General features: G+C 30.7%; 1 protein-coding gene across 6 annotated transcripts in view; it reads right to left on the reverse strand.

Moving 5' to 3' along the window:
- Nucleotides 1-27,581, reverse strand: part of LOC139502863 (serine-rich adhesin for platelets-like) — a 127,249-nt gene that overhangs the window by 65,587 nt on the left and 34,081 nt on the right. Inside the window, exons 1-2 of one of the 6 annotated variants that reach the window (XM_071292492.1) lie at nt 27,090-27,421; nt 6,507-6,611 (exon numbers count right to left, since the gene is read on the reverse strand). The exons of 2 other annotated variants lie outside the window; for them this stretch is intronic. In XM_071292492.1, coding sequence (XP_071148593.1) covers nt 6,507-6,611; nt 27,090-27,095 — 111 coding nt within the window. In that variant the 5' untranslated portion in view covers nt 27,096-27,421. Of the gene's footprint in view, nt 1-462; nt 821-4,386; nt 4,501-6,506; nt 6,612-27,089; nt 27,422-27,581 lie in introns of those variants that run through there. 3 more of the 6 variants (XM_071292491.1, XM_071292494.1, XM_071292496.1) reach the window with 3 other exon arrangements.

The raw sequence follows: 27,581 nt of genomic DNA on the forward strand, positions 1-27,581 counted from the left end.
AAAGCATACAAGCCAAAAAGCAAATTTACTACCAAAACAATTATTACTTATTCAATTATGTCTTTATCATACATATTGTGGAATAAGCCCAAATGCAGAATGGTCATTTTAATGGACCATTGCACAAATATGAACATCATTGGATTAACAATTTTCTTCTATAAAGCCCCAAAAGATTTATTAATCTTCTTTTTTAATCTAATGGTATTGGAGAAATTTGCTCAAAATTAACTTTAAGGTCCAAGATTATTTGAATTTTCAAGGGCAAGGAATCTCCTTAAGCCTTAAGGAAGCCAAAATGTCCTTTACAAAGGCTGAAGTCAAGAATGGGAGGTCCTTAGACTTTAAAGTAACTTAAATCAAAAGTCCCCTCCTAAGAAAAACAGGATCTAGACTAATTTGAACCCCTGGTCCATCTTAAACAAATTTTCCTACTGTTAAGTGTTTATCAATATAACTCACAGCTTAAGTAACAAAGATCACATTTATATCCAACACTGAAACTCAACATTGTATCTCACATTTGACACAATAAAACCACAGATTGATGTCAAGAAATTTAACTGTGTCTACTATTCACAATCCACAGATTTAACCTTTTCTGTAATTGTCAATATTTATCCTAAGAAATTATAAAATTGACTCCACTAAGTCCAAATTTTAAAAGAAATGTCAAAATGTTTAATTAGAATTACAATTGAGATATTCTAATGTATGACAGTCAATTGTCAGTTTGAACTTAATTTAAAATCCTTTACTAAATAACATGCAGACACTGACGAGTCTAAAAACACAATATCAAACTAAAAAATCAAAGTTTTACAAACATCGTGACTAGGCTAATTTATCTTTAATTACAGTTGAAACTAAAAAGTTTGAATTTAAATCAAGCAAAAAATTCTTCCGACTTTTTAAATGTTGTGCATATTTTAATGTTAATGTTTATGTATTTAACATTGTAGTAATTTTAAATTCAAAACATAAAAAAAAAATTGACCCTTAAATAAATCAAAATAATAAACTTGTGTCGTCAATGTTTTATAACATCCACTTGCCTCTAGCTAGATTATAAAATGGCCCTTTCAAAGAGTGGCTGAATAAAAAAGTCCAAAATTTATACACAAAATTGCCAAAACATCCATACACTAATATAGTTGAAAAGAATTGTGTCTTAAGAAAATAACATCCTTTAGATCACAGATCTATGCAATGAATGCCAATATTAGATTGTCTTAATTACAGATAAATCTTAATGATTTGAATAAAGACAGTCCCAAAAACAAACAGCACTATTCTATTTCAAACAAATATTCCATGCAAAATAATTCAACTGAAAAACTATTTAAGAGTTCATGAAGCATATTCTAGGTGATGTGCAACGTACTAGACAGCATACCAGAAAGAAAAAAAAAATTTGTCACAAATATTCACAGAGGCTCCCTGTGACACTGATGCCACTATAAAATTACTCATAATAATATAGTGTTTAGGAACTGGGCCAAAAATTAACTTGGATTTAACAGCATTATAATCATTATAGGGAATTAGTGTCCTAACTGTAATTTAAGATTGAAGTTTAATTCACACTTATTCTTTCTTTAAGTTTAAATTGTATTACTCAATCATAATTTCTTCTGGTGTTAATTGTAAGATCATTATAAACATTTGACTAACAAGGTATAATTGGAGTGGATGTACATGAAACTTAGTCCTACAAATTTTTCAACAAGGAATTAAGATTAAGTCTTGAGTCAGGCACCTGGAAATCTTACATGTATAAGCCTTAAAGAAAATTATGTTTTTCACTTATATATTCATACGAAGACTATGTTACATTGGCAGTACCAATTCATAATTTTTTTGTTGAATTTAATAAATGATCGAGTGTTGTAAAGTTCTTCCAAAAAAATTGTTTTGATCAAAGGGAAATAACTCCATTTTCCCAAATCAAATTTTCAAGATAGATAACTCCTCCAATTTTAGATGTTTTGAAGGGAGATAACTTCAATAAAACCCAATTCTAAATATTTGGTTCAGATAATTTTTGTTTTACAGTATGTACCAACATAGTAAATAAGATTGAACTCTACTAATTATTAGATAACCTTCATGCTTAAATGATATTATCTTATAGATATTCCCTTTGTCAAAATCATATCATATTTAATATTTTGAACAGTATCCAAAGTCTTTCAAACTTCAAAGTCCATTTAAGTACAAAGAGAGAATATGGGACACAAAGGGAAGATTTGTGCATGCAGGAATGTAAACAAAAAATATAATTTCGTGTTGCATGGACAGAAAATAATTTTTAGGCTGGTTACAGACCAACATAACTGGATTTGTTACAGATACTTTCCACATGAAACTACACTAATTAAAAACCTTTTCAAATGTAGCATATAAATAATACTTTACAGCTAGCTATAATAAGGTATGGTCTATGCTCCTTGTAGAAGGCCGTACTATGACCTATAGTTGTTAATTTCTGTCATTTGGTCCCCTGTGAAGAGTTGCCAATCATACCACATCTTTTTTTTATATATATAACAATCTTTTTAGAAGTATCAGTTATTAGTCTGAGGTAAAGAAAACCTAGATTTTTTAAAAGTACTGCAATTTGGATTGGTTAAGGACTCGTTTTTATTAAAACATATGATTTGCAATATCAATGAAGAATATCAGACTATGTTTGAAAATATAAAGATAATAAGGACTTAAATGGACTTGAAAAACTCTTCATCCTACAGATCCCCCTAAATATGAACAAAGTTTAATGCCTCATTGTTGATAGACTAGTATCTTTAACAAAGTTAAGAAATCTGATCCACCTGATGAAAACAAGTTACATAACAAGTTAGTTTGAGGTTTTTCTTGTGGTTAAATCTTAAAACAAACAATAGTGATTTGTATAAAACTAGGCCAAACATTACATAAGTGATGTGTTGTTTTTAGTAGAGCAGCTAGTTTGTATTGTGTAAGAACATTTTGTCATTTTAACAAAATTGTTTAATTAACATCAAATTGAGAATGAAAATGGGGAATATGTCACAGATACAAATCCCGACCAAAGAGCAGATAACAGAATTTTATTATGATCTTTAGCAGAAGTCTGATCTTTAGCAGAAGTAAATATAAGAATTGTACAAAATCCAAATCAATATCTACATTCAAAGCCCCTTCAAATTTAATCATCTTTAAAACAATCTATTATGCACATCTTTTTTTTTTTACTTTTGAAACATATCAAAGACATATTTACTTTGGTTTTTAATCGTCAGTTGTTACACTTTTGAATACATGTACAATAAAAACACATTTTTTATACAATTTCAAATAAATTATCTTACTACACCCAGGAAACAGTAACCTATAATCTATAATCTAGATAACACTAAACAGTGACCTTGTTTGATATACTTCAAGGATAATGAAGCATGATCTATGTACATGTATCTGCAAGGTTTGAAAAAGTTGTCCTAGATTTAAGTCAAAGAAAGCAGATAATTTGATTTTTACATGGAAAAAAGTTGCACTGGATTTTAGTCAAAGAAAAACAAATCTTTGAATTTTTTACATGGATAAAATAAAGGGAAGGTTTGTTAAAAACTAAATGGTATTAAGATAACGATCACTTTGATTTTTAGTTATTTGAAAATTGCTATAAATCTTTACAGTGTAATTTGACCTATGTTTAACAGAAAGAACTTCAGGGTCAATAGAAACTTCAAGGTTATTTTCCTTAATGATTCTTTGATCAAAACATGGAAACTTACACTATGTTAAACTGCATGTCGATATTATATCAGCTTCTTTGATCTTAACAATCGCATCAGGTTTGGGCAAATTAATTTCTTAGCATTTGTTTGTGCTTAAACAAGGATGAAAATTACACTGTATTAATTCCTGCATCCAATTTTTTTATTTGGATTTAACTTCATTTTGTTTTCAGGAGAGATTTAATAAAAAAAAAAATTGTTTGTTAAACTAATCAAATATGTATATATATATATAAAAAAAAAGCAAAAAAAAAAAAAGCAAGAAAGCAAGAAAAATGTTGAATATTATAATTCTCTTAATCTCTTTTCAAAATTTTAACATATGAAATGCTTTTGCCAATTGCAGTCAAGTATATCAGAAGGAGGCAAATATCAGTTTATATATACATATGTATAATGTTTCTCAAGAACTAAGAAAAATGTAAATTACAATTACAAAAAAAACATTTTATTGTCTTCAGAATCCTTTTTCCTGTTGTTTATTGAAAAAATTATTTTTCTAAGATTAAATTTGAAAAAGGAAATTGTGTGTCCAAGATGGAAGCCTCCAAAATAAGTGGTCAGTGCCTAATACCAAAAATAACAATTATAATATGGTGTAGCATACCTTAGTGGACACATAATAAAGTCTCATCCTACTTCGAAAATCTGTCCATGTACAGTAAAATCCTGATTAAAGTGAATGGACATGTTTGTCAGGAGTTAACCAAGTCTATAATTGACAATAGTTATATATAAATGCTAACATACATTCCTCCCTGCAACATGTGTTGGACTTACACAAACTTATAGTAGCTAAGTTTACAAGTGTTACATAAATTTGTAGCAATCCAGCTGAATGATCTGTACACTAGATTTGCTTAATAACCAGGTCAATATGAACTTTAATATAAAAATAAAAAGATGCGATATATTTACTTTACCCATTTTTTATCCTTTTAAATCATTTTAAATTTAAAATTTTTATTTTCTAATTTTAGCTACTTTTTTAATCTCAGTGATAAATAATAAATTTTCTCTCAAGTGAAAACCTTCCCTGTCACAAGGTCATGCACACATGTCGTGTCCCACTGTAGTAATACCTATGCATTTTTCACCTCAGTTCAAAGGTCAACTCTCTATATTGAGGCCAGTTTTTCTGGTTTCTGCTCTAGACATTATCAAATAGGATTAACTGTTTAGATGAGCATTAACCAACATCCAGACTCTACATATTTGCACAAATTGAACCAGAATTCCTTAAAGATCAGTTTTAATGCTCTGGACTCATGGTTGACCTTGACATACAGTTTTGACTTAAGATGTTAGTCACTGAATTCCCCATTAAGGAGCATTGAACCAACAACAACCATGTAACATATTTGCACTTATTGAACCTGAATTCCTCAATTCAAATGTTAGCTCTCTCATATAAAGTCAGTTTTGTCTGGTGTCAAGGATGACCTTGACAAACAAATTTGACTAGATGTTAGTCACTGAATCATCCTCAATGTAAAGAGCAATAACCAACATCAAGACTCTACATATTTGCACTTATTGAACCTGAATTCCTCAATTCAAAGGTCACCTCTCTGGTCTCAAGGTTGACCTTGACATACACAATTGACTAGAAGTTAGTCACTGAATGCCTTCAATTAAAAGCAATAACCAACATTAAGACTCTGAACCTGAATTCCTCAATTCAAAGGTCACCTCTCTAATATAAGGTCAGTTTTCTCTGGTCTCATGGTTGACCTTGACATACAGGTTTGACAATATGTTAGTCACTGAATGTTCCAAATAAACATGATAAAGAGCAACAACCAACATGAAGACTCTACATATTTAACCTAATATTACACAATATTCAATAAAAAAAAGTTATTTTGACATGCATGTAACATACTGTAATAACAACACGATTGGCGACAAGAAGTCTGAGTTTAGTATGGAAATCCTTCCACATGCAGGGAAAGATAGATTATACTAACTTGAAACCTTTGTCAAGAGTTAACAGGGTTTGTAATTGACAATATTTACACATTAATACGCACAACATTCCTGTGTGCAACATATGGCCGAAGAAATTTACTACTATATGTCTTAGTATAATGTAGTAAATAGCAAATTATAACACGGGGTCTTTAATATCAGTATTAAAATATCAGTATGCCAGGGTTACATAAGTAACTTTAAGTGCTAGAATTATTTCAAGAATATTTTAATGTTTAATTAATGCAGCAAGATTTACAATTTTCTATCTATATCAAATTGCAAATAGTCATAAAAATTTTAGAAATTCCAGTGTAAAATTTTAGTTATGTCATCAAAATTGTAAGAAACTAATGTCAAGGTCAGTATTTTCAAGTTCCTAGAGCAATCAAAAGATGCATTCCAAGTACTAGTCCATCACAGAAAAAGTTGTTGAAAATATGAAGGTATTGGTAATAAAAACTTGATACATAATTTTTTCCCTATTTCATGGTACTTTTGCTTTAACTTATAATTAGAACACCTATTAAACATGTCCTTTCTTATTCATTGAAATTAAGGGGCTAGTCCAGCCATTTTTAAAGGGGGGTTCCTAACCAAGGAAGAAGCAGGGATTTCAACCATATGTCCTAATCTAACAGCATCAATCATAAAGCATGCATCATAAACAGTTACTTCAAATCAATGTTAAATTTTTCATTGAGTAGGCCAGGAATTTTTGAAACACATGCGTAATTTGAGATCATGCATGTATACCTCATATTCTATACTGGAATCCGTTGACGAATCAGAGTCACAGTTTGGAAATGTGACCCGTTTTAATGTTTCTTCTCGTCTCTTTCTAGACATTCTCAATTTACCCTGTAACACAAAACACTGGTTAAAATTGTGACCTAATGTGACAATTATCGACTAAACAAGTACCATTGAGAGAAAGTATCATCTTTTTCAATATTACAGAGAACTTGCATCTATTATTGTGGTTGTACCTTTCACAACTTTTCCAATGATTATCATGATTATATATGAATTATAATTACTACCATCGATACCTGAGTAGCTTTATTTGTTACACAGCAGAGATTTATCAAAATACCATTTTCTGTTTGAAAAGATGATGTGGTAGTGTAGTATACAGAGTTGAGAAATCATCATTACTTTCAACACCCAGACTCTTCACTTTCCAAAAATATATAAGATATCAAAAATCTAAGCAGTCTTTTAAATACCATAACGTAACATTTCTATAAACAAGCTTTGAAAAAAGAATTTGATAATAAAACATTTTAAAACCACACTGACTTGTCAGAATAACACAACTTAACAAAGTTGCATACTGTTTCGTTTTTCAATTTTAGTACATCAAAGAAAATTTGTATGTTTTGATATCAACAATCATAAGAGTAACAGAGTGGAATTGTGATAAAATTACAAAATACTTGTGATATGATGAGCTACAAAACTTTCAATAATGGAAAAACATTCTTTTCACACAGATAACAAAAAATAGAATCTTGAATATTTTTCAATAATTGAATTTGCAGCTATGATGAGTTGTGAATTAGATTAGTATTAGATAATCTTTACAGAGATATGAAATGTTTTTACATCACACTTTAGATAATGACAGATGTACCAGAAACGTTTGAATTAATGCAGAACTATCATAATCTACTCAACAACCTCAATGATTGTGATCAGAAGTTTGTGGGAGTTTCAAATTAGGGCGGAATTCAGATTAATCTGTATTTTTAATGCTCATAATATACAAATCTAAAGAAATCTTCTGGATCCCTCTATTATGGTCTGTTATTTTAACCTTTATTCAAAGTTTATGATCATTTGAAGAGTAAACATATTAGAATTCCTCTCAAATAAGTGCTGAAGGGGCTATCTTAAAAGTTTTTTTAGAGGTGAAATTTTTTTTTGCCCTAAGTTAAAGACTTTGTGACTTCCAGATGAAGAACAGCAATAAAAGTGCTGTTCCTTTTTTTTGTGTCTATTTTTATGTACACATACTGATTTTTTGTCATGGATGGATCATGATTCCCATATTCCTTGTTTTTCTATTTTGAAGCAATGCGATTAATAATTTAAGCCTGAATATCACAATTTGCTAGACATATTTCCACCTGGATATTTCAAAATAAATGTAAGCAATCCAACAATACAAACACAATTGACCAAAGTGACAGTTTCTTCAGAGAACCATCAACATCATGCTGAGGTACAACTATATACAGTAGTCTTTAGAAAGTCATTGACAAAAAATTCAAGCTTGTGAATTAAACATGATATACTCACTGAATGCTTAAACCAAAATATTTGGAACCAAAGATTGTAAAAATTACGTAGAAACAAATTGCACTGAAGAGACATAAAAAGAAAAGCCAAATTCATCTAACATGTTGTCTAAGGTCAACTTTAATCTCTCTGGGAGTTGGAACCTTCTCATTAATCCAAATTTCTTTATTTTTACCATCATCAGAGTACTGAAGCACTGACTTTAGAGCTATAAATAGTTTAATCAATACACATCAGGGAAATTTCTTCTGAAGATGTTACTATCTAACTGCTATTAGTTACGCCCAAGAAAGTTTTGATATATCAACCAAGGTGTCTACAGTTCCAGATGGTTGATCATCAAATCTGATAATCTCTTTAATCTGATAATCACTGCCTGATTATCACCCACACATAATTAAACTTACATTAAAAGTGCTATTTCAATCCTAACTGAAGTGTTTTCAACTTGATTATCAATAATTCTAAATTTGACAAGACAAGATGTCACTCTGATTCAAAGCTATTATTTCTTAAAATATATATAAACCAGAAAGACTTTCAATGACATAAAGCATAAATTTTGGTTAATATGTTTAATTCAGTATTTTGTCAATCTCGTTCAAAGCAAATTACTAAAAATATAAACCATAAGGAGGAACATAACGACGCCCGAGGATTTACTTCTTAAAAATTCATATTTCCAAAGTCACTTTTTTTTTGTACCTGAGGCCCCTCTGTAAATGGACTCAGAATTTTTTGGGGTTTTTTTTTAGGGGGGAGAGAAAGGGGCACATATTACCCTAACAATTCTTAGATACACTGTGCCATTTTTCAGTGTAATTGCTTTTATCAGCAAACCAAAATTTAGATTTTTATTTCAATGCAAGTGGCCATATTTCAATGGAATTTTTGTACTAGGTGTAAAATTGTCTAGCATTCATTCTCTCTCTGTTCTCACCATATTTCCAAAATATATTCATATTTACATTTTTCGTTATGCTATGTTGATCCTCTTATAACTCTGGCAATTATTATATAAACAATAAATACCGCAGAAAAAACTTTTTGTTTGACATATATCTGTTATAATAACAAATCTGACTTACGCTGATGAAAATACAACCCAGGTCACCTTGTACTAATTAAGGTAAGTATATTATATGTCATTACTAATTAACCTGCATACGCTAAACAAATATCAATTAATCCACCTGTATTATAGCCAATATCTTATTAATCCACCTGTATTATAGCCAATATCTAATTAATCTCACAGATTTAAGCTCTACATTCCTGATCCTGTATACAAGCACCTGTATTATGGTTGATTTCTATCTGGCTAAAAGGGTACTGGTATGTATAAAGAGTGTGGAATCCAGAAAACAGAGGGAAATTAAGTCCATAATAGAGTTCCATTTAAGAATCTACCTAACTCAATATCTAAAAATATATGAAATTCCAAGCCAGAATTATTAACTTTTGAACAGAATAATTGTAATAAAGAAAATCATTGAAAATATCATAAAAGAAAGCAAGGCAAAAATGCATCAAATAATATTGCTTGAGAATGTTAGGGAGTTGACCATTTGATTTTTATGGGGGGGCTAGGATGAAAAATTTTGTCCTGCATTTTTTTTTAGCTGTAATCTCTGTCCTGCCTTTTTATTTTTCACTCTGTTCGGTCCTGCCTTTTTTTTTTTTAGTTTATCCTGACTTTTTTTTACCTAAATTGTTGTCCTGACTTTTTTTTTTTGCAAGTGTCTCATCCTGCCTTTTTTTTTAACTCAAAACTCCTGTCCTGCCTATTTTTTTCAAATTTCATCCTAGCCCCCCCATAAAAATCAAATGGTAGCTCCCTTATAAGCATTACATATAATACAAAAACAATTATCTGTACTTTGGCTTAAAAGGCCCACTGTGGTTTCAGAGTAGCTTTTTGAAAAGTTTACAACTAAATGACCAAAAAAAACCAAAAAAAAACAAAAAAAAATCAGAAATTTGAACTCAAAATAAGCATTGGTATTTTTAGAGGCTTGAGTATTGAATTCTCAATGTTTCACATTCTTTTTAATGCAACAGTATAGCACATAATAACCTTTTCTTACTTCACAATGTCACACAGTACAACTTTACATAAACCAATTACAACCAAACAATTTCTTGTTTAATCTTTCTTATTCAAATATAGGAAGGATATATATTGTACTTATTTGTATGTTACTCAAGGTCATATTGTAAAACCTGGACTGGTCTTTAGTTTTGGAAGAAGTTTCTACAAGTAAATGTTTATTTGCTTATTTGAATCAGTATGATTTTTACAGTATACATTGAATTCATATACTTGCCAAATTGTTAGATGGGGTATCTGCACTTTAAATGTTCTTTCCTTTTTAGACATTTATTTAAATGATAGAAAATACTCCAGTCAAGAAATACAAGACAACTGATTGGTACCTGTCATTTTGACCGTTAATTGTGAACTTTCTTGAGCCAGGCTCAGCTTTTTATGAACATTTAGAGATGTACTCTTCCTTTTAATCGGTCATTTAAATGATTGAAAATACTCAAGTCCAGAATAACAAGACAGCAGATTAGTACATGCCATTCTGACCGTTAACTGTGAACTTTCTTAGCCAGGTTGAGTTTTGTATAGACATAAAGAAAATGTACTTTTTCTTTTCATCTGCCACTTTGATGCATTAATATATTCACTTTATGTATATCTGATATTTATAATTTAATCTGTCATTTCAACATAACAATAGAAGGAAAACACAGCTTGTAAACGGAACAATAATGAGGAAAAGTCAACGGCCAATTCACCTTATAAAGACAGAGGATGGAGCTCAGGGGTCTTTTAGTTCAATTGTATTTGAATGAAGGAACAAATGTCACCTTTTAACATGTTTAAGAAGAGGATGAAAGCAGTGCGCGCACGCTCCAGCTTTCATTTCATCAGTATTTGAACGCTTAGGCAAATGTATGTGGCCTTCAGACTATAAAATCATCTGTATTTGAATGCTTAGGCAAATATATGTGGCCTTCAGACTATAAAATCATCTGTATTTGAATGCTTAGGCAAATGTATGTGGCCTTCAGACTATAAAATCATCTGTATTTGAATGCTTAGGCAAATGTAAGTGGCCTTCAGACTATAAAATCATCTGTATTTGAATGCTTAGGCAAAATGTATGTGGCCTTCAGACTATAAAATCATCTGTATTTGAATGCTTAGGCAAAATGTATGTGGCCTTCAGACTATAAAATCATCTGTATTTGAATGCTTAGGCAAAATGTATGTGGCCTTCAGACTATAAAATTATCTGTATTTGAATGCTTTAAGGCAAATGTATGTGGCCTTCAGACTATAAAATCATCTGTATAAATACTTATCAACATTTGTTTAATAAACAATAAGTTTAAAGGTCAAATGCAATTGTAACAGATGATTACATCCTTGACAGAAAATGAGGAAACTTCAAAATAGCAACAGTCAATTGACAGTCAGGATTCATCTATTTTTGGATAGTATATAAACTCTGGTGGAATGAGGCACAACATGTATTTTCATTCTTTATTCTCGTAAGGTTTGCATAAATTCTGAATGTCAATTTTGAAGGAAACTTGTTGAATTTATCAAGTAGTTCACCTCAACACAAAGAATTCCCCAACGTTAGCACCCATAAATACATATAATGAACCACTGTCAATTTTCTAAACAATTTACAGAATCATAAGAAATAGAGATCACTTCCAGGATTTTCAGAACATGTATGTCATCATTTCAAAGCAAGCTTTGCAAAGCTTAAGAGAGGAAATGAGGCCATAAACAGCCTACTGGGAACACATATTCATGTGACTATTTCAAGATTTAGACTTCCCATAGAGATCCTTAAAGTCTGCCCTTTATGACCTCTTATTAAATTGTAGTCACCTTCATCACCTTACAGCTTCTATACATCATTAACTCAATAATAATAACAAACATTTCTATGACTTTGACTAAGTATGTCCTTAATAACTATACAAGCTGTAGCAACATGTTGGAAATGAGAAAGTACTGGTGGTTACAACTTAACCTCTGGATCAAAGTAACTAAAGTACAAATGTTTGATGAGTTCAAGTTCTCTAAAGCTTGGTTAAAAAATGCATTCAGATTGGCTGACTTATACCTGATTATCAAATGCTTTTAAAGCACCAACAAATGTATAAGAACTCAATGGAGTATATCCCCTCCATTTCATCAAAAATCTCTGAATGACAATAAAACTTTTAAAGCTTTCACAAAAAATATGACTGACAAAAGAGATCCAAAAGATACTAGAGTCGACATTCAAATTCATAAGACTAAAAAAAATAACAAAGCTGCATGGCTAAAAAAGAAAACGACATTCAAACTCATAAATCTAAAATAAACTGACAAAACCAATGCTAAAAAAGAAAAAGACCTGGACTTTAACAAACAATAGAACACAAAACACAAAATAGAAAACTAAAGACTGAGCAACATGAACCCCACTAAAAACTAGGGGTGATCTTGAAGGTGCACAGTGTAAGGAATTATGTTAGAAGATCCTGCTCCACTGATTATGTGGCCGCTTAGTCATGTTGCTTGACAAGTTTCCATACTTCAAAGATACAGACACATTAAAATATGTCAGATTAAGGTCTCAACCTGAACCTTACTTTTTATTCTCTATGACAATTGATCAGTAAAAAACAAAAGTGTATGCAAGATCGATATTATTACAAACAAATCTGTACAAAACTACTTTTCAATTATACTCAGGTATAAAAGATAGCCACAAAGTGAAACATCATTATATAACTGTATAAATGTCTTTGTTGAAGTCAATGGAGAAATGAATTGATCTCTAGCTATACTTAAAGTACATACCAGCAAGAACATCCTAATCCAGGTGTTGCTTTAAATTTGTAATAAAAATTCAATACTTCAAAACGTATTGAAGATCTTCAATAAGTATACAACAATAGCATGGCACTGCAAGATACCAGTATTTAAAACAGTCACGGTGAGAATTATAAAGATTTACCGATTTTTGCAACTTTTTATTTTCTAAACCTTATTCATCAAAGCTATTTAAAATCGGAACTCTCATCCGAACAATTAGAATGCACTTCAGCAAACTTTTCTGGAGCTTTGAATCAAACTCTGAAGCATCTCTGAGAGACGAGGAAATAAGTCAATCATGTATAGATTGTCAATATTTTGTGTTATGTTATACAATAAGAAAGATTGGTTTGAACGAATGTTTAGACAGCTGACTTTGGTGAACCAGAAAATATAAGTACACACAAATATGTTAACATAGATATGACTAAAAACACACAAATACGATTGCTCATGGATTATGTAAGTCATATAAAGCACTTACTTGTATATTATTTTTTTTCCGCAAGAAAAGGAAAAGAGAAATAAAATGTATTTCTATATCGTATATATAACAATTGATTTTTTTAAAACAAGTTGCTCAATTTTGAATCTGAATTATAATTGTAAATACAAAACTGGGTTAAAATTCAATTAAAAAAATATGCTTAATTATTAATTTAATTTATCTCTCAGTCTGGAGTTATGAAAGTTATAAAAACTTCAAATTATTGCTTGTTCATTTTGTAGGGAATATTTTTTTTTTTACTGCCAAACTTTAAATGATGGAAATTAGGAACTGAATTAATCTATGCTTGTCCATTTTACACTATTTTGTATGCAGTTTTTATCAAGCACGATATTTTGCATGGAAAACTTTTTGAGGAAGCTGTTAATAATCAATGAAAACTAACCTGTTACTTTTATTAACATCCAAGCAAAGACACAATTATATCCTCCAAAAAACACCATATAGCTTCCCTACTATAGTTTCTTATATAATGACATTGTCAAAACACAAACATTCACCATGACGACACACTTATTTCTTCTTTCATTCCAACTAGATCAAAACATAAATCTACATACTGTACAGAAAATGATGAATGCGACTGTCAATAGAACAAATTCTCTGATGTACTACAAATCTATACCATGCTCTGTGTGACAGTATGGGATCTATAGTCTATTTCTTATTGGCCTAATGCACAGTTTTCTCTCCAGATGTTCAAAGTAAGATGAAAGTGAGATATAAAAGAATGAGTAAGGTATACAAACACAAGAGTGACAAGAGATGGAAGAAGGCCATTGCATTGGCATTGGGCAGGTATGGAATCTATAGTCTATTTCTCGTTGTTATCAATATTGTTATCAATATTGTCATCAATATTGTTTCTCTGTGAATAAACTGCTACAAAATAATACAATCTTACATTGAAATGCAATGCAAATTTGAATTGAAAGTTAGCTGATCTGTAGAGCCTATTTCTTTAAATTGTAACACTGCTGATGATTATTATCACACATTAAAATTGAGTAAAGCAAGTTTCCCTAATCAGTGGCGGATCCAGGGGGCATCAACACCCCCTTTTTTTTTGACACTCAAATTTTTTTGAATGATATATTATTGAATCCCGCCCCCTCCCCCTTTTAAAAAAAACTGGCTGAATAAGTTTATCACTATGTTGTGACAAAATTTCATATACACAATCCTGTTGTTCTTTCCCCCTTATGTGATCAATCGCAAGGTTTGTACTTAGACATGAGCAATGGGACATGTGCCACATGTGGAGTAGGATCTGTTTTAAGTGACTTTTCCAGACTCATATCTTGAGATCGCCCCCGGTTTTTTATGAGTTTGAATGTCCCTTTGATATCTTTAACCGATCTTTTATATTATTCTTACAACATGCTTAAAATATAATATACAGTATTTCATCAGATATTGCATTTGTGATTCAATTTTTATTCTTTGGTTTTGCATATAAGAATTTTTGCGTGAAACTACTTGTATTTTGTTAATGATAACTAAATTTACCATGAACTCATTTATGTGTGATGTACTTAAGCTGCTAATGATAATGTGATTCTACCAAGGTACCATTATGTAAGGTAACTAATATTTAAGTATCTAATACAGCTTTACTTATACTTTACTGTTTGATGTTCCTATTACTGACAAATACTCAGTCTCATATGTGTAAGAGACAATTTGTAAATAACAACATCAATCATTCAACCCATGCTAAATTCCTTTTTATATCTTTTATTCACTATTGTTGTTTTTCAGTCAGTGCCAATATTATGCAGACGGAGAGCATGATTTTCGTTTGAAATTAATTTTTTGTATATCGCATGATTTTCATTTGCAATTGAGTTTTATATAAGTGCTTATACCATAAAGTCAACAGCTAAGATTCTGAAGCCCTTTCACTGATGGTAAATGTTACATCCTTTACAATTAATGTGCAATTTATTTGAAAGTTGTCTCCCTTTTAGAGTAGGAAACAATTCATTGTCTGTGCTTTATTATGCAATTACCTAATTTTATGTTCACACCAAATGTACATTCCTCTTACTTGTTACAGCAGCAATTAGTTACTCATTCAAGTTTATATATAGAAAATAAAATGGTGAATGATTTGTAATGTTTATAGTAAATTTATTTAAGTTTATCAGTCAAAGGGCAATAACTCCCATATATTATTCTTTGATTTTTTGGGATGCATTTAAATTTATCAGTTAACGGACAATTATAAACTCCCATATCTTTTCTTTTTTTTTTGGTTCTTTTATATTTTTACATAAACGATTCCTACAAGAAATGTAGATGAAGATTGCAAAAAACACCATTTCCATTGAAAATTCTGAACAATCAATGGAATGTCTATATAACAGACATAAACTAATTGGTTTTAATTTTTCAGATAATAGAATGAATTCATTTCTTTTTCCAAACATATTGCAAAAAAGCAAATATTAATGTTTATATTAAAAAGAAAAGAATAGATCAAAAAGATATGTATAATAGATAAATGGTTGGTACTTTTGGGAATTGAGTGTAAAAAATCTTTGTAATTGCTGAGTATTCGGAATGCTACTCAGTCTGGCATTTTCACAACCCCAATTTACTTTGGAATTATCAGCTTGTACTCTTGAGTCTTGACAATATGAAATAATGCAAAACTTTACATTTGTATCTTAACCATTTTTAACATATGGAGAAACTATTGTTCTTAACAATATGGAAGAATGCAAAACTAAATGTGTTAATATTATAACATATGTAGAAACAGATTGTAATATGTCTCATTGTAAAATTATGTAACAAATGTTAAAGGATTTACAAGTTACAGCAGAGAATGTGTCGTTCATTGATGCATGCTGTCTGTAGCAATTTGCTTTGCAGCTTTTATAACACATCACAAAAATTATCAGAGAGCGCATATCATCAGTGAGTAAAGAATGGACAAACTGCATACAGGCAATAATTTTATTGATTGACAAATCACATCACAAGTGAAAAGGATAAAAAATTGTTGATCATGCTAGATAACTTAAATGACAAAACAAGAATGTGTTCCTAATACAAGGAATATCATATTCTATATTCAGTGAATTATGAAATAAGGGTCAAAACTTTAATTAGGTATTAAAATTAGAAAGATCATATCATAGGGAACATGCGTACTAAGTTTCAAGTTAATTGGACTTCAACTTATTAAAAACTACCTTGACCAAAAACTTAAACCTGAATCGGGATGGACAGACGAACAGACACATAATGCCCCTAGGTGGGGCATAAAAAGGACTCCCAAAAGGGGGTTTATGGAGACTGGGAGGATGGAGGGCTATTGAAAAATAAGGCGAGCCTCAGGCAGGCATTAATCAATTCAAAGCATCATGTGAACCCCATCCCCCCTATTTTTTCCCCCTGGATCTGTTCCTTAAACAAGAAGTCCAAAGCTTATTGTTACAAGCACACTAAAAATGCATTTTACTACAAGAAACAGACTATAGTTATGATACAGATGTCTAAAGATGAGATAGTTATTTGATGTGATACCAAATAGATTATTTCCATCTCGTTTTCGTTAATCAAGTCATTCAAATAATCTAAATGAAATTTACGTACTCTGAAAAAATAGCATGCAGCCAGTTTGGGTCTTACGTAATGATCTAATTAGTCCTATTTAACTGGGAAGTGTTTCCAGAATATGTCTTTGAAGTATGCTGGAAGCCCCATACCTACCTTGATTTAATTAGTTTATGATTAACTTATAAACCAAAGCATTATGTTGTCACTGTTTGTATGGTGCATGCAAGTTGGAACACAAATATCAGTACCGAATCTTCTTTATGAATCATTGAACATAAAGCTGCCGATCTACATTTTAGGTTTTGAAAGCAATACTTCTTGACTGGTTGCAGTAAAACACTGAAAATCTTTTGGAAAACTCTTCATGATTAAAAACTATACATCTTTCAAGATTTTGGAAAATACTTCCTCAAATTGGAATAAAGATACTTTCAATACTGTATTAATACAAAGAATATTGCAAAATTTAGGTATTTGTTCATATCTGAAGCTAGCTTGTATACTTTGAAAGTAAGTTAAAAAAAAATGTCTCATAACTGTAGCTTCAATTGAACTATCTATAGACAATAAAATAAAATTGAGAATCATGGTAATGTCATCAAAGAGACAACAAGACCCGACCGTTTTAAGAAGCTCACTCCTCACTTATACTCAAACTATTAAAGTCCACAAAATATATTATATAATCCAAATTAAGCCAAAAAAATAATACTATGATATATGTCTTAATGTTACATGTTCAATCAGAATCACTTTTTTTCTGTCAAAACTGTTCAAAGCTGCCCTTAAATACTTTAAGGATCCATCCTTGGTTTTATTAGTGTTCAATACCAATTTAGAATCCTTTAAAAAGCAGGAAATCTAATGACAGTAGTCTGAAATATATTGCCCCTCACAGGAGGGGTGGTTATCTGTGAAGGCCATGTTAACATGTAGTAATAATCAATAACCAATTTATCTAGATACCTCAGACTATTAAATACAACTTAAAACCAGAAATATGACTTAGGATGTCAAAGTTTATCATAACCACTTCCTTTGACATTAAACTTCAAAGTAAGATACATCTTTACTTATTGATGAGGTATGAAAGTAACCTGAAGTTAACCTCATCTTCCACCCCAGGTAGCTGATTAAATAGAGGCATATTTTAAAATAAAGACAGGAAATAAAGACTGGAATTGAACAACCTTCTGAGATAAAACCTCAAAGTGAGATACACCTGAACTTATTGATAAGGTATGAAAGTAAACCTGAAGTTAACCTCTCCTTCTACCCCAGGTCACTGGTTAAATAGAGGCATATTGTAAAGTATAGACAGTGACACAGACTGGATCTGAGATTAATAGGTAGGGACACAGTTTGAACTTGTTACGACCTTCCAAGATAAATATTTAAAGTGAGATACATGTATCCATGTTTTAGAGTCTACCCATATGTTTCTGTAGGGGAGAGATCCATCATATGGTGCATGGCCTTGTAATTCAATGTGTAAAACAATGATGAAGATTTAAGGAGGTTACCACTCAAACCTGCTCCAGACTTATGGCAGTGCCCATGTTTTAATATGTACCCTATTGTTGGTACTAATGTTTCTCTATGGTAGAAAACCATCATTTATTTAGTAATTTATTAATGCACACAATCCCAATGTGCTCCAGATTCTAGGTAGCATCAATGCTTTAGAATCTACCCTATTGTTGGTACATGTGTTTTACTATGGGAGAGATCCATCATATCGTGCATGACCTTGTAGAGAGCAGTGTTAAACAATGATTTAGATTTAATGAGGATACCATACCTCATAGGAATGTATACAATGAATGAGGTATGTCTGTTCTGATCGATGGAAAGTGAAAGTAAAACATCTGAGAAAACACCGGTCACAAACAAAGAAAATCAACATTGGAAACATCTCAAAAATTAAAAGGACAAGCTAATAAAAGAGCGGGGAAAGATACCAGATGGACATTCAAACTCATAGAATTATGCCATGGCTAAAAATGAAAAAGGCAAACATTAGTTCACAAGACACAACATAGCAAACTAAAGATTCAGACCTGCCAACTTTTGAAAATCTCCATGGGGGATTTAGCGCGCGACCAGATTTTAAAGGGTTAAAATTTTAGCGAATTTTCTGTGTGCATTGTTTTTTACTCCTAAAATAGTCTAAGTTCTCTTCTTTTTTCTTTTGGTATAATAATGATGAGCTTGTAGGCCTTGGTTTCTTTTATTTGCATGATTCTTGTACTATTAAATTATAAAATTGACAAAATAACTGAAGAATAGAGAAAAATGGCATTAAAAATAAAGGATTCAAAGTAGAGACCCCCCCTTTCCCCCTCCAAAGACCTTCTTAATCTAATGAACCTTGACTCAAAAGACCTAAAACTACATGTCCTTAAGTTAGAATTTTTGATTTAGTCTTACTTATGGTCTTATCAGTATCAAGGAGAAAATGGATAAAATTTGAGTTATCTTTCTTTGTATTCAGAGGTGCTCTTACCGAAGGAGGCTTATACAGTAAAACAGTAGAAGTGAATACAAAATGGCGTCGATTTTAAATCAACAGACACACGACGTCTGGTTTAAAAAATTAAACGGATTTCAAGATAAACGATGTTTTCTTGAGAGTTCATTACAGTTCTCATCTTTCAATTAATTATGATTTTGTTGTGGAACTACGGCACATGTTGCAAATTGTGCTTGTATGATAAATTGATTAAAATTGAAAGGCTTTTTGACCAAATGTGTGTATACAAATTAATTTTGAGGACTGTTACGACCCATTAGGTAATCTGATTACATACAACCACTAATTATAACACCTGTTGTGACTGTTGATTAGTGTAGGGTCGTTAACTTGTCATAATATGTCCCCAGGTAAAATTATAGATTTTTTAAAATTGATCAGAAAAACTTCAAAATCGGTAAACAATAATTTTTTCGGGTATATTTGGTGAAAATCGGGATTTTGACTAGATTTACGATCCCGATATCGGGATTCGGGTTGAGGGATAAAAATCGGTATGATACCGCGAAAATCGGGATAGTTGGCAGGTCTGAAGATTTTAAGCAACATGACCCCACCAAAAACTGGATGAGCTCAGGTGCCCTGGAAGGTACAAGATACACCCAAGAGGGTGTTAGTTCATTGGATGTACCCAATTTACACTTAATATTATGGCTGAGTGTACCTGTTAATATGATAGCTTTCAATAAATACTTAAAGGTTTTGTTCTGTAATATAACCTTATTTCATGATAAAGCATGTTAGAAAATGCAGCGTTTTCTTTTGGTTTATCATGGCATCATGGTTTAAATACAGAAAATGACTGGTAACTCAAAAACACAATGGATTACTCTAATCATCATTGAGAACAGCATTTGTCTTTGCTGAACTTTGTTATAATTACTATTTCATCTTTCAAGTACAGCATTTGTCTTTGTTGAACTTTGCTTTAATGACTATTTCATCTTTCAAGTACATTATTTTGTCTTTGGTGAACTTCTTTGTTATAAGTATGTTATAATACAAGTAGATTCCTTTGTATTAAATAAACACAGTGCCAATCTTAATGAAGTACTTGTTTGTAGAGACAACAGAAACAAATATTTGTAGTCATTCAGTTCATTGTATATAATACCACTTAACTTTCATTATCATTAATTACATGTTAAATTATATTTATCCATTTAATATCAAGTAAAACAATCCTATTGGCTCTATGACAAACTTCACTTTATATTCATCATAAAAAGGGGAAATAATTCATTGACTATTTTATATTATATAGAAATAGATGACAAAGCTCAATTTATAACATCTGATTAAGTGATATTATATAACAAAAATAGACACACATAGCTTATTTGAAACATAGATTATATAAAGTAGGGGTCATAACTCATTTAACATCTGATATTATATAAAGTAAGGGCCCTAACTCATGGAACATCTGATATTATATAAATTAAGGGCCATAACTCAAGAAACATCTGATATTATATAAATTAAGGGCCATAACTCAAGAAACATCTGATATTATTTAAAGTAGGGGCCATAACTCAAGAAACATCTGATAGTATAAAATGTAAGAGACATAATACATTTAACACATGATATTATATCATTAAGGGGACATAACTCATTAAACAAATATTACTTATCACACCAAACAGGAGACATAACATATATTTAACTGACAAAAAACAGTATCTTCTATCTTTATAAAATGCATAATGTTCAACAGTAGTTTTCTGATTGTAAAATTTTCCATGTCTTAATTATATAATGTCAAATCTATCTGATTAAAAGTAAAATGATTTGAACCAAAGGATAACAGGGGCAGATCCAACCGTTTTAAAAAGGGAGGTTCCAACTATATGCTCCCATTCAAATGCATTGATCGTCCAAAAAAAGGGGGGGTTCCAACCCCCGGAATCCTCCCCCCTCCCCTTGGATCCGCCAATGGTTAAGTCATATACAGATTCAAACTTTACATTTTCCACAAACTCCATACACATGTTTTATTAATAGTATTCTTTATTTATTGTAGTTTTGGAAATGGTTGTCTATGGTAGTATGAACTATATGTCTTAGAAGAGTTGCAGAGACCAGTCAAGATAGAGACATTGATTGATTGAATGTTGGTTATTTAATGTCCAGTGGCAAATATTTCATGCATACAAGAACAAGTTAACAATAAATACAATAGGTAGGTCTTGTCACGATAGAGGCCATCTGGGATGATGGTCAGGGAAATTAGAACTGGAAAATGAAGAGTATATTGGATAGGGACAGAAAATTGGCCTTGCAGCAGGCCACCTACAGACCCTTCAAAGAGTTGTTGCAAGGGTTCTTAATGTGCAAAGAGCATGGCACTCTCTTTACACGAGGCATCGGATTTAATGTCCCCATCAAGATGGAGACATGTGTCAAAATGATATCTGAAATACAGTGCACATTAAGATACATGTATCTTCACAGTAACATGGCTCTTATTAATCTCCATGTGTCAACACAGACCTATAAATAAAATTGGCATTTAGTTTTAAATAAATATTTCGTTTTAGGTCTTCTTAATTTAAGTTAAATTTCCCACTTCTGTAGACAATTATTATAAGTTTTCTTGTTGTTGTCCTCGTCCAACTGGCCAAGACTTTATGTCATAAAACTAGTCAAGAAATATACTCCAATATCATTTTAAGAATATTGATTGATTGTTGGTTACTTCATGTCCAGTTGCAAATATCTCATGCATGTTTAAGACAAATATTTTGAAGAGAATTTGCCCCAAAAAAGTCAAAATAGACTGTTAATGTGATTGATTGGTTGATTGTTGGTGTTAGAACACCTGACTTTAAAGCACCACATTTGGTCTATTTTGTAGCGGCCACATTTTAAAAGTGGAGGAAGCCAGAGTGCCTGGAGAAAACTACGACCTTCGATAGGAAAACAAGACAATCCTTTAAGGTCAATTAAGACTGCACCTGTTAATTTTGACAATTTAATTGAATAATATACCTTCCATTGCAGTGCACTTATCTTCCGCCTTTCTTATCCCAATGTATTATCTCCTGATCTTTAATATGCATTCATATAGTAACCTATTATTCTATAAGGAGTTTCCTTCAATATCAATTATAATCAAAAGTATATATCTAGTGTATTGTTGTCACCTATAAATCTTATATCTGTCTTTGTGAGTTACTTCCCCTTCAATGCATTTTGTCTTGTCATTGGAAACTGATATCTCCACAACAATCAGATTTAAAAGTGTCCTCTGTCTAAAGTTCTCTATTAAAAGGAAAGATTTTGATGTGGAACATTAGCTTACACCTAGTTGAAATATTAGAATGTTTACACCCTGAGTATATTCACACCTAAGTTTCTCATATTCATAATATTTGAATATCTGAATTTTTTAATTTCGAAAAAAAAATCATAAGCGAATTGTTAATTTAACACATTTTTCCATATTATATTCTAATCTAAGTCGTCATTAAGGATTTTTATATTGATTAATTATTTTTTTAGTGTTTCGGTGGTAATGCACACTTTCAGCAATATTGGCTATTTTGTTGTGGTCAGTTTCTAGTGGTGGAGGAAGCAAGATTGCCAAGAGAGAACCATAACTTTCTGCAAGAAAACAGACAATCGATGTCAACTAAGATTGGAGTCGAAGTGCAGCTGCTATGTGAGGGGTTCACACACTAGTGATACAGTGGTACAGAACTACTAAGACCACTTGGCTATCAAGGCTTCATTGAATTTTTGAATAATATCTACCCCATGTTATGTTAGGTAGCACTACTTTTAAAACATCCCCTCTGAAGGGTCATCAAAAATTGATAACCTCATTACAGCTACTTATAAGAGATTGCAATCCATCCTTTCAATTGCTTTAGTATTTTTTTGTCAAATCAATTCAATGATAATACTTACATTTATAACCAGATGGATCATGCACATATTTTCATATTACCAAAAAAATAATTAAGTCATATCTAATCTGAAAGATTCTAAAATTGCTGATATTCCATTTGTTCCATTTTATTTCAATCCAATTTTTCAATGAAAATAAAATATTTAAAAAGATTTTATATATTTTTTCATTAATGTTAAGTCATTCACAAGTGAAATGTGAGTCAATAATTGCTTTCTCCTTTGTAGAAAATTACCTTGATATTGATAAAGGTTATTTCTGATAACTCTCTGGGGGCAATGTTAAAGTAAATCATATAGTTATCTACAAATGATACTAGAAAAAGCTTTATTGCAGATGAATAAAGACTTCATTCTATTCCACAGAAAAATTTGATAAAAAAAAAGTAATTTCAGTTCAATTAAATTTTTTCCACCCTAAACACAAAATCATAAATCATGTTGCAGGGGAGATAACTCCAACTCAATTCTGAGTTCAATATTCTGAAAAAATAATAAAAATATTGATATAAAATTGAAAACTATTTAATGTGAAAAAAATTTAATAAACACAAAATATAATACCCTTGACAAGTTTAATCTATAGATGATCAAGTGATAAAAATGAAAGAAACATATTGTCTGAAGTGAAGTTTATTGAAACCAGAATATGAAAGTGGTAATTCCGCGAGATACACATCACATTAAAATGATAAATGTTAACGTACTTTTATCACAGTGTATAATGTGAAACAACAATTACATTTTGTTACGAGTCGACCCTGCATCACATAAGCTTTATAGTATCTATTTCAATATAAACATGAAACCTAATTTGCTGTTAAGTAAAGATACATAAATTAGTCCTATCAACTTTAGATTTGTTCTCTCCTCAATGTTACATCAACGTCATCAACTCCTTTCTTTATTTACAAAGTTAAAAGATAAATGATAAATATCGTTTACAGCGTAATGACCCTGAAAACCTATATCCATCACAAGTCTCACTTAATGTGATTTTTTTTGTAGTTTTATAACTGGCTGTTCACGTTGTAACATTAACCCTCATTTGTTACGTAAAAAGATACACTAAATAGATACATGATAAACGTCAGACAATGTTAATGGTTAATCAACCCTGAAAAGAAATATCGTTGATTATATCATCAGTTTATTTATATTCCTGCGATTTTGAATTACGTCTATTTACTTGAAACATTAACCTTAATTTGATGTGTTAACATCTAACATGTTATAAAAGAAACGATAAAATCAACGCTGAACATTAAATGCATTGGATGATGTAATTTTGATTTTTCAAACTTTTTTCCAAGATTTTAACTATAAGCTATCAAAGTGCAGGTCATTTAAAGGTTGCTACAAACAAATTTGCCGTTAGTTTTCTCGTTTGAATTGTTTTACATTGTCTTATCGGGGCCTATTATAGCTGACTATGCGGTATGGGCTTTGCTCATTGTTGAAGGCCGTACAGTGACCTATAGTTGTTAATGTCTGTGTCATTTTGGTCTTTTGTGGATAGTTGTCTCATTGGCAATCATACCACATCTTCTTTTTTATATTGAAACTGCAAGATGAGTTCTATTTTACCTACATTTCGAACTGTTTATAATTATGATCCCAAAAAAGTTGCTTTAATCAAATAAAAATATTCAATTTTTTTTTCTGAAGGGAATAAATAAACCATAAAGTTACGCAATTGCAATCCAGCTTTTAGACCAGAAAAATTAGCTGCTTCTTAATAAAGGGAACTTTAACTTCTTAATAAATTACATGTTACCAAAATTAACAAGATCTAACAACAACACTGAAACAAAGTCAAAACCTCCACAAGTCAAAGTCTAAAAACTCGTCATAATATTCTACTTATCCAAGGTTTGGGTTATCTGAAGTCAAGGACTACATCAAAGTCGATTTGAAAAGCTCACTAGAGCTTGTGTTTATGTAGTTCATTGAATATCGACTCTAAATAAAACTTTGAACATCAGGTCTAAAATTCTGTCTCAATGTATATTGTTTGACACCTATTAATTACAACTATATAATTCCATTTGAAGATCATGGTTGTCATTTATGGACCAATGGTTTGTTTACTATGTGACTTATAATAATATGTTCTTCCTACAACTACTAACTATAACTAATCACAGGCCATATATGTCAAATCAAAAAAAAAAAGAGAAGAAGGAATCATCCTGTATGACTTAATGATGAGAAAATAATCTACCTGAATACCAAAACATTAACTTTTTTACACATTATAAATACAAAGATACAAAGATACAAAGATCTGATAATTTACATATTAACTAATTTGACTTTGTTCCTTTTCACATTAATTTTTTTAAGTTATATTTTACTTAGATCAAATAAGGAGATGTGGTATTTATATTGCCAAATTGACACAACTATGTATATCCATAAAAAAAAAACTAAGAACAAGATGTAAACAACTATACTTATTCATGTAATATGGAAAAGTGAAGCAGTTATATATATAGAGCCCAGGTGGTCGTGTGGACTCTAGCGGGACGGCTGCAGTGCAGGCGATTTGGTATCATGATATCACAGTAGCATGGGTTCGAATCCCGGCGAGGTAAGAACCAAAAATTTGCGAAAGCAAATTTACAGATCTAACATTGTTAGGTTGATGTTTAGACGAGTTGTATATATATATATATATATATATATATATATATATATATATATATATATAGACAAATTTACCAAGAATCATTTACACTGTAATTTTCAAGTAAAAGCAAAAAATAATGTCCTTGATTGTAACAGCCACTTACAAAAATAGTATTTGTAAAACTATTGTGATTCATGTAGTTGGATATGTTCTGTTATTTCCTGGACATGTTTTCCAAATTGAAATGCTAGCTAATAACTATATATCTCTATTGTAATATAATGAATGGTTCCATAATATTTTTTCCTTGTCTTAACAATCCAAACAAGGAAATATAACAAAAGTTAACAATATTATGTATGTTATGTAACTTTTACAACAATGATTTAGTGATAATAACAAACAATATATATTCTTAGAATCTTTTCTATTAAATGTTAGGATTTTTTTTAAATATTTATAAACTATAAAAGTGATTCAATTTTTTTCTTTTCTAAATACACTTTCAGATATATATCTAGTAAAAGAGGGACAAAAGATACCAAAGGGACAGTCAAACTTATAAATTTAAAATAAACTGACAACGCCATGGCTAAAAATGAAAAAAGACAAACAGATAATATATCTAGTAAACTTTCCATGAATTTAAACAAGGATTCTTCTTTATGAGTTCCATTGTAATATGCAATCTTTATATAGAGTTCTGTAAAACCATAGATGTAACTAACTACCCACCTAATTGTTCATTAGACCTCTCTAACAAAACTCACTGTAATTTGTTTTACCACAATTTTATAACTAAACTTTGTCATTTATGCATACATATTACATACAAGTTCTGACAAATTTTTACAATTAGAATTCACTAAAAATCACCGGCAGAGAGTATTCCAAAAGTGTTGAATTCTAAATATCACCTACAGGATATATTGTTATACACATCAATAATAATATAAAGTTACGGCATACATATAAATACATACCTTCATAATACTAAGTCATTGAGATGCATCATCAAGAATAAAAAAATTCAGTTGAAAATAGTCTGATAATAACATCATCAACCATATAATACAGTACACTCAAGGTGGTTCAGTCACAATTACTTGTAAGAGTTTTTTTCACAGTGATTGTTCGTGATTTAGGTGGTGTGGTGTCTCTTTAGCAATACCTATATGCATATTCTCTCAAAATATTTCACTGGGCAATAAATCAGACTATTATCACCACAAATCACCAGAAATCACCTGGATTCACTGTGGAATCACTCCAAATCAACTACAGTGATGTTTGAATGAACCACTTTGACTGTACTGTAGTCATAATATATATGGAAACGGAAGGAATTGAGAACTTTATTTTGTCAAGTGGACCCACACTTCTCAATTGATCTGAGGTGGTAAAAAAACTATGTTATAATGATTGATCAAAGTAAAGAGGGAGATATAGCTCTTGAGAACTACTTGTTATAGTTT

Source organism: Mytilus edulis, chromosome 14, assembly GCF_963676685.1.
Source record: "Mytilus edulis chromosome 14, xbMytEdul2.2, whole genome shotgun sequence".
NCBI classification, from domain to species: Eukaryota; Metazoa; Mollusca; class Bivalvia; order Mytilida; family Mytilidae; genus Mytilus; species Mytilus edulis.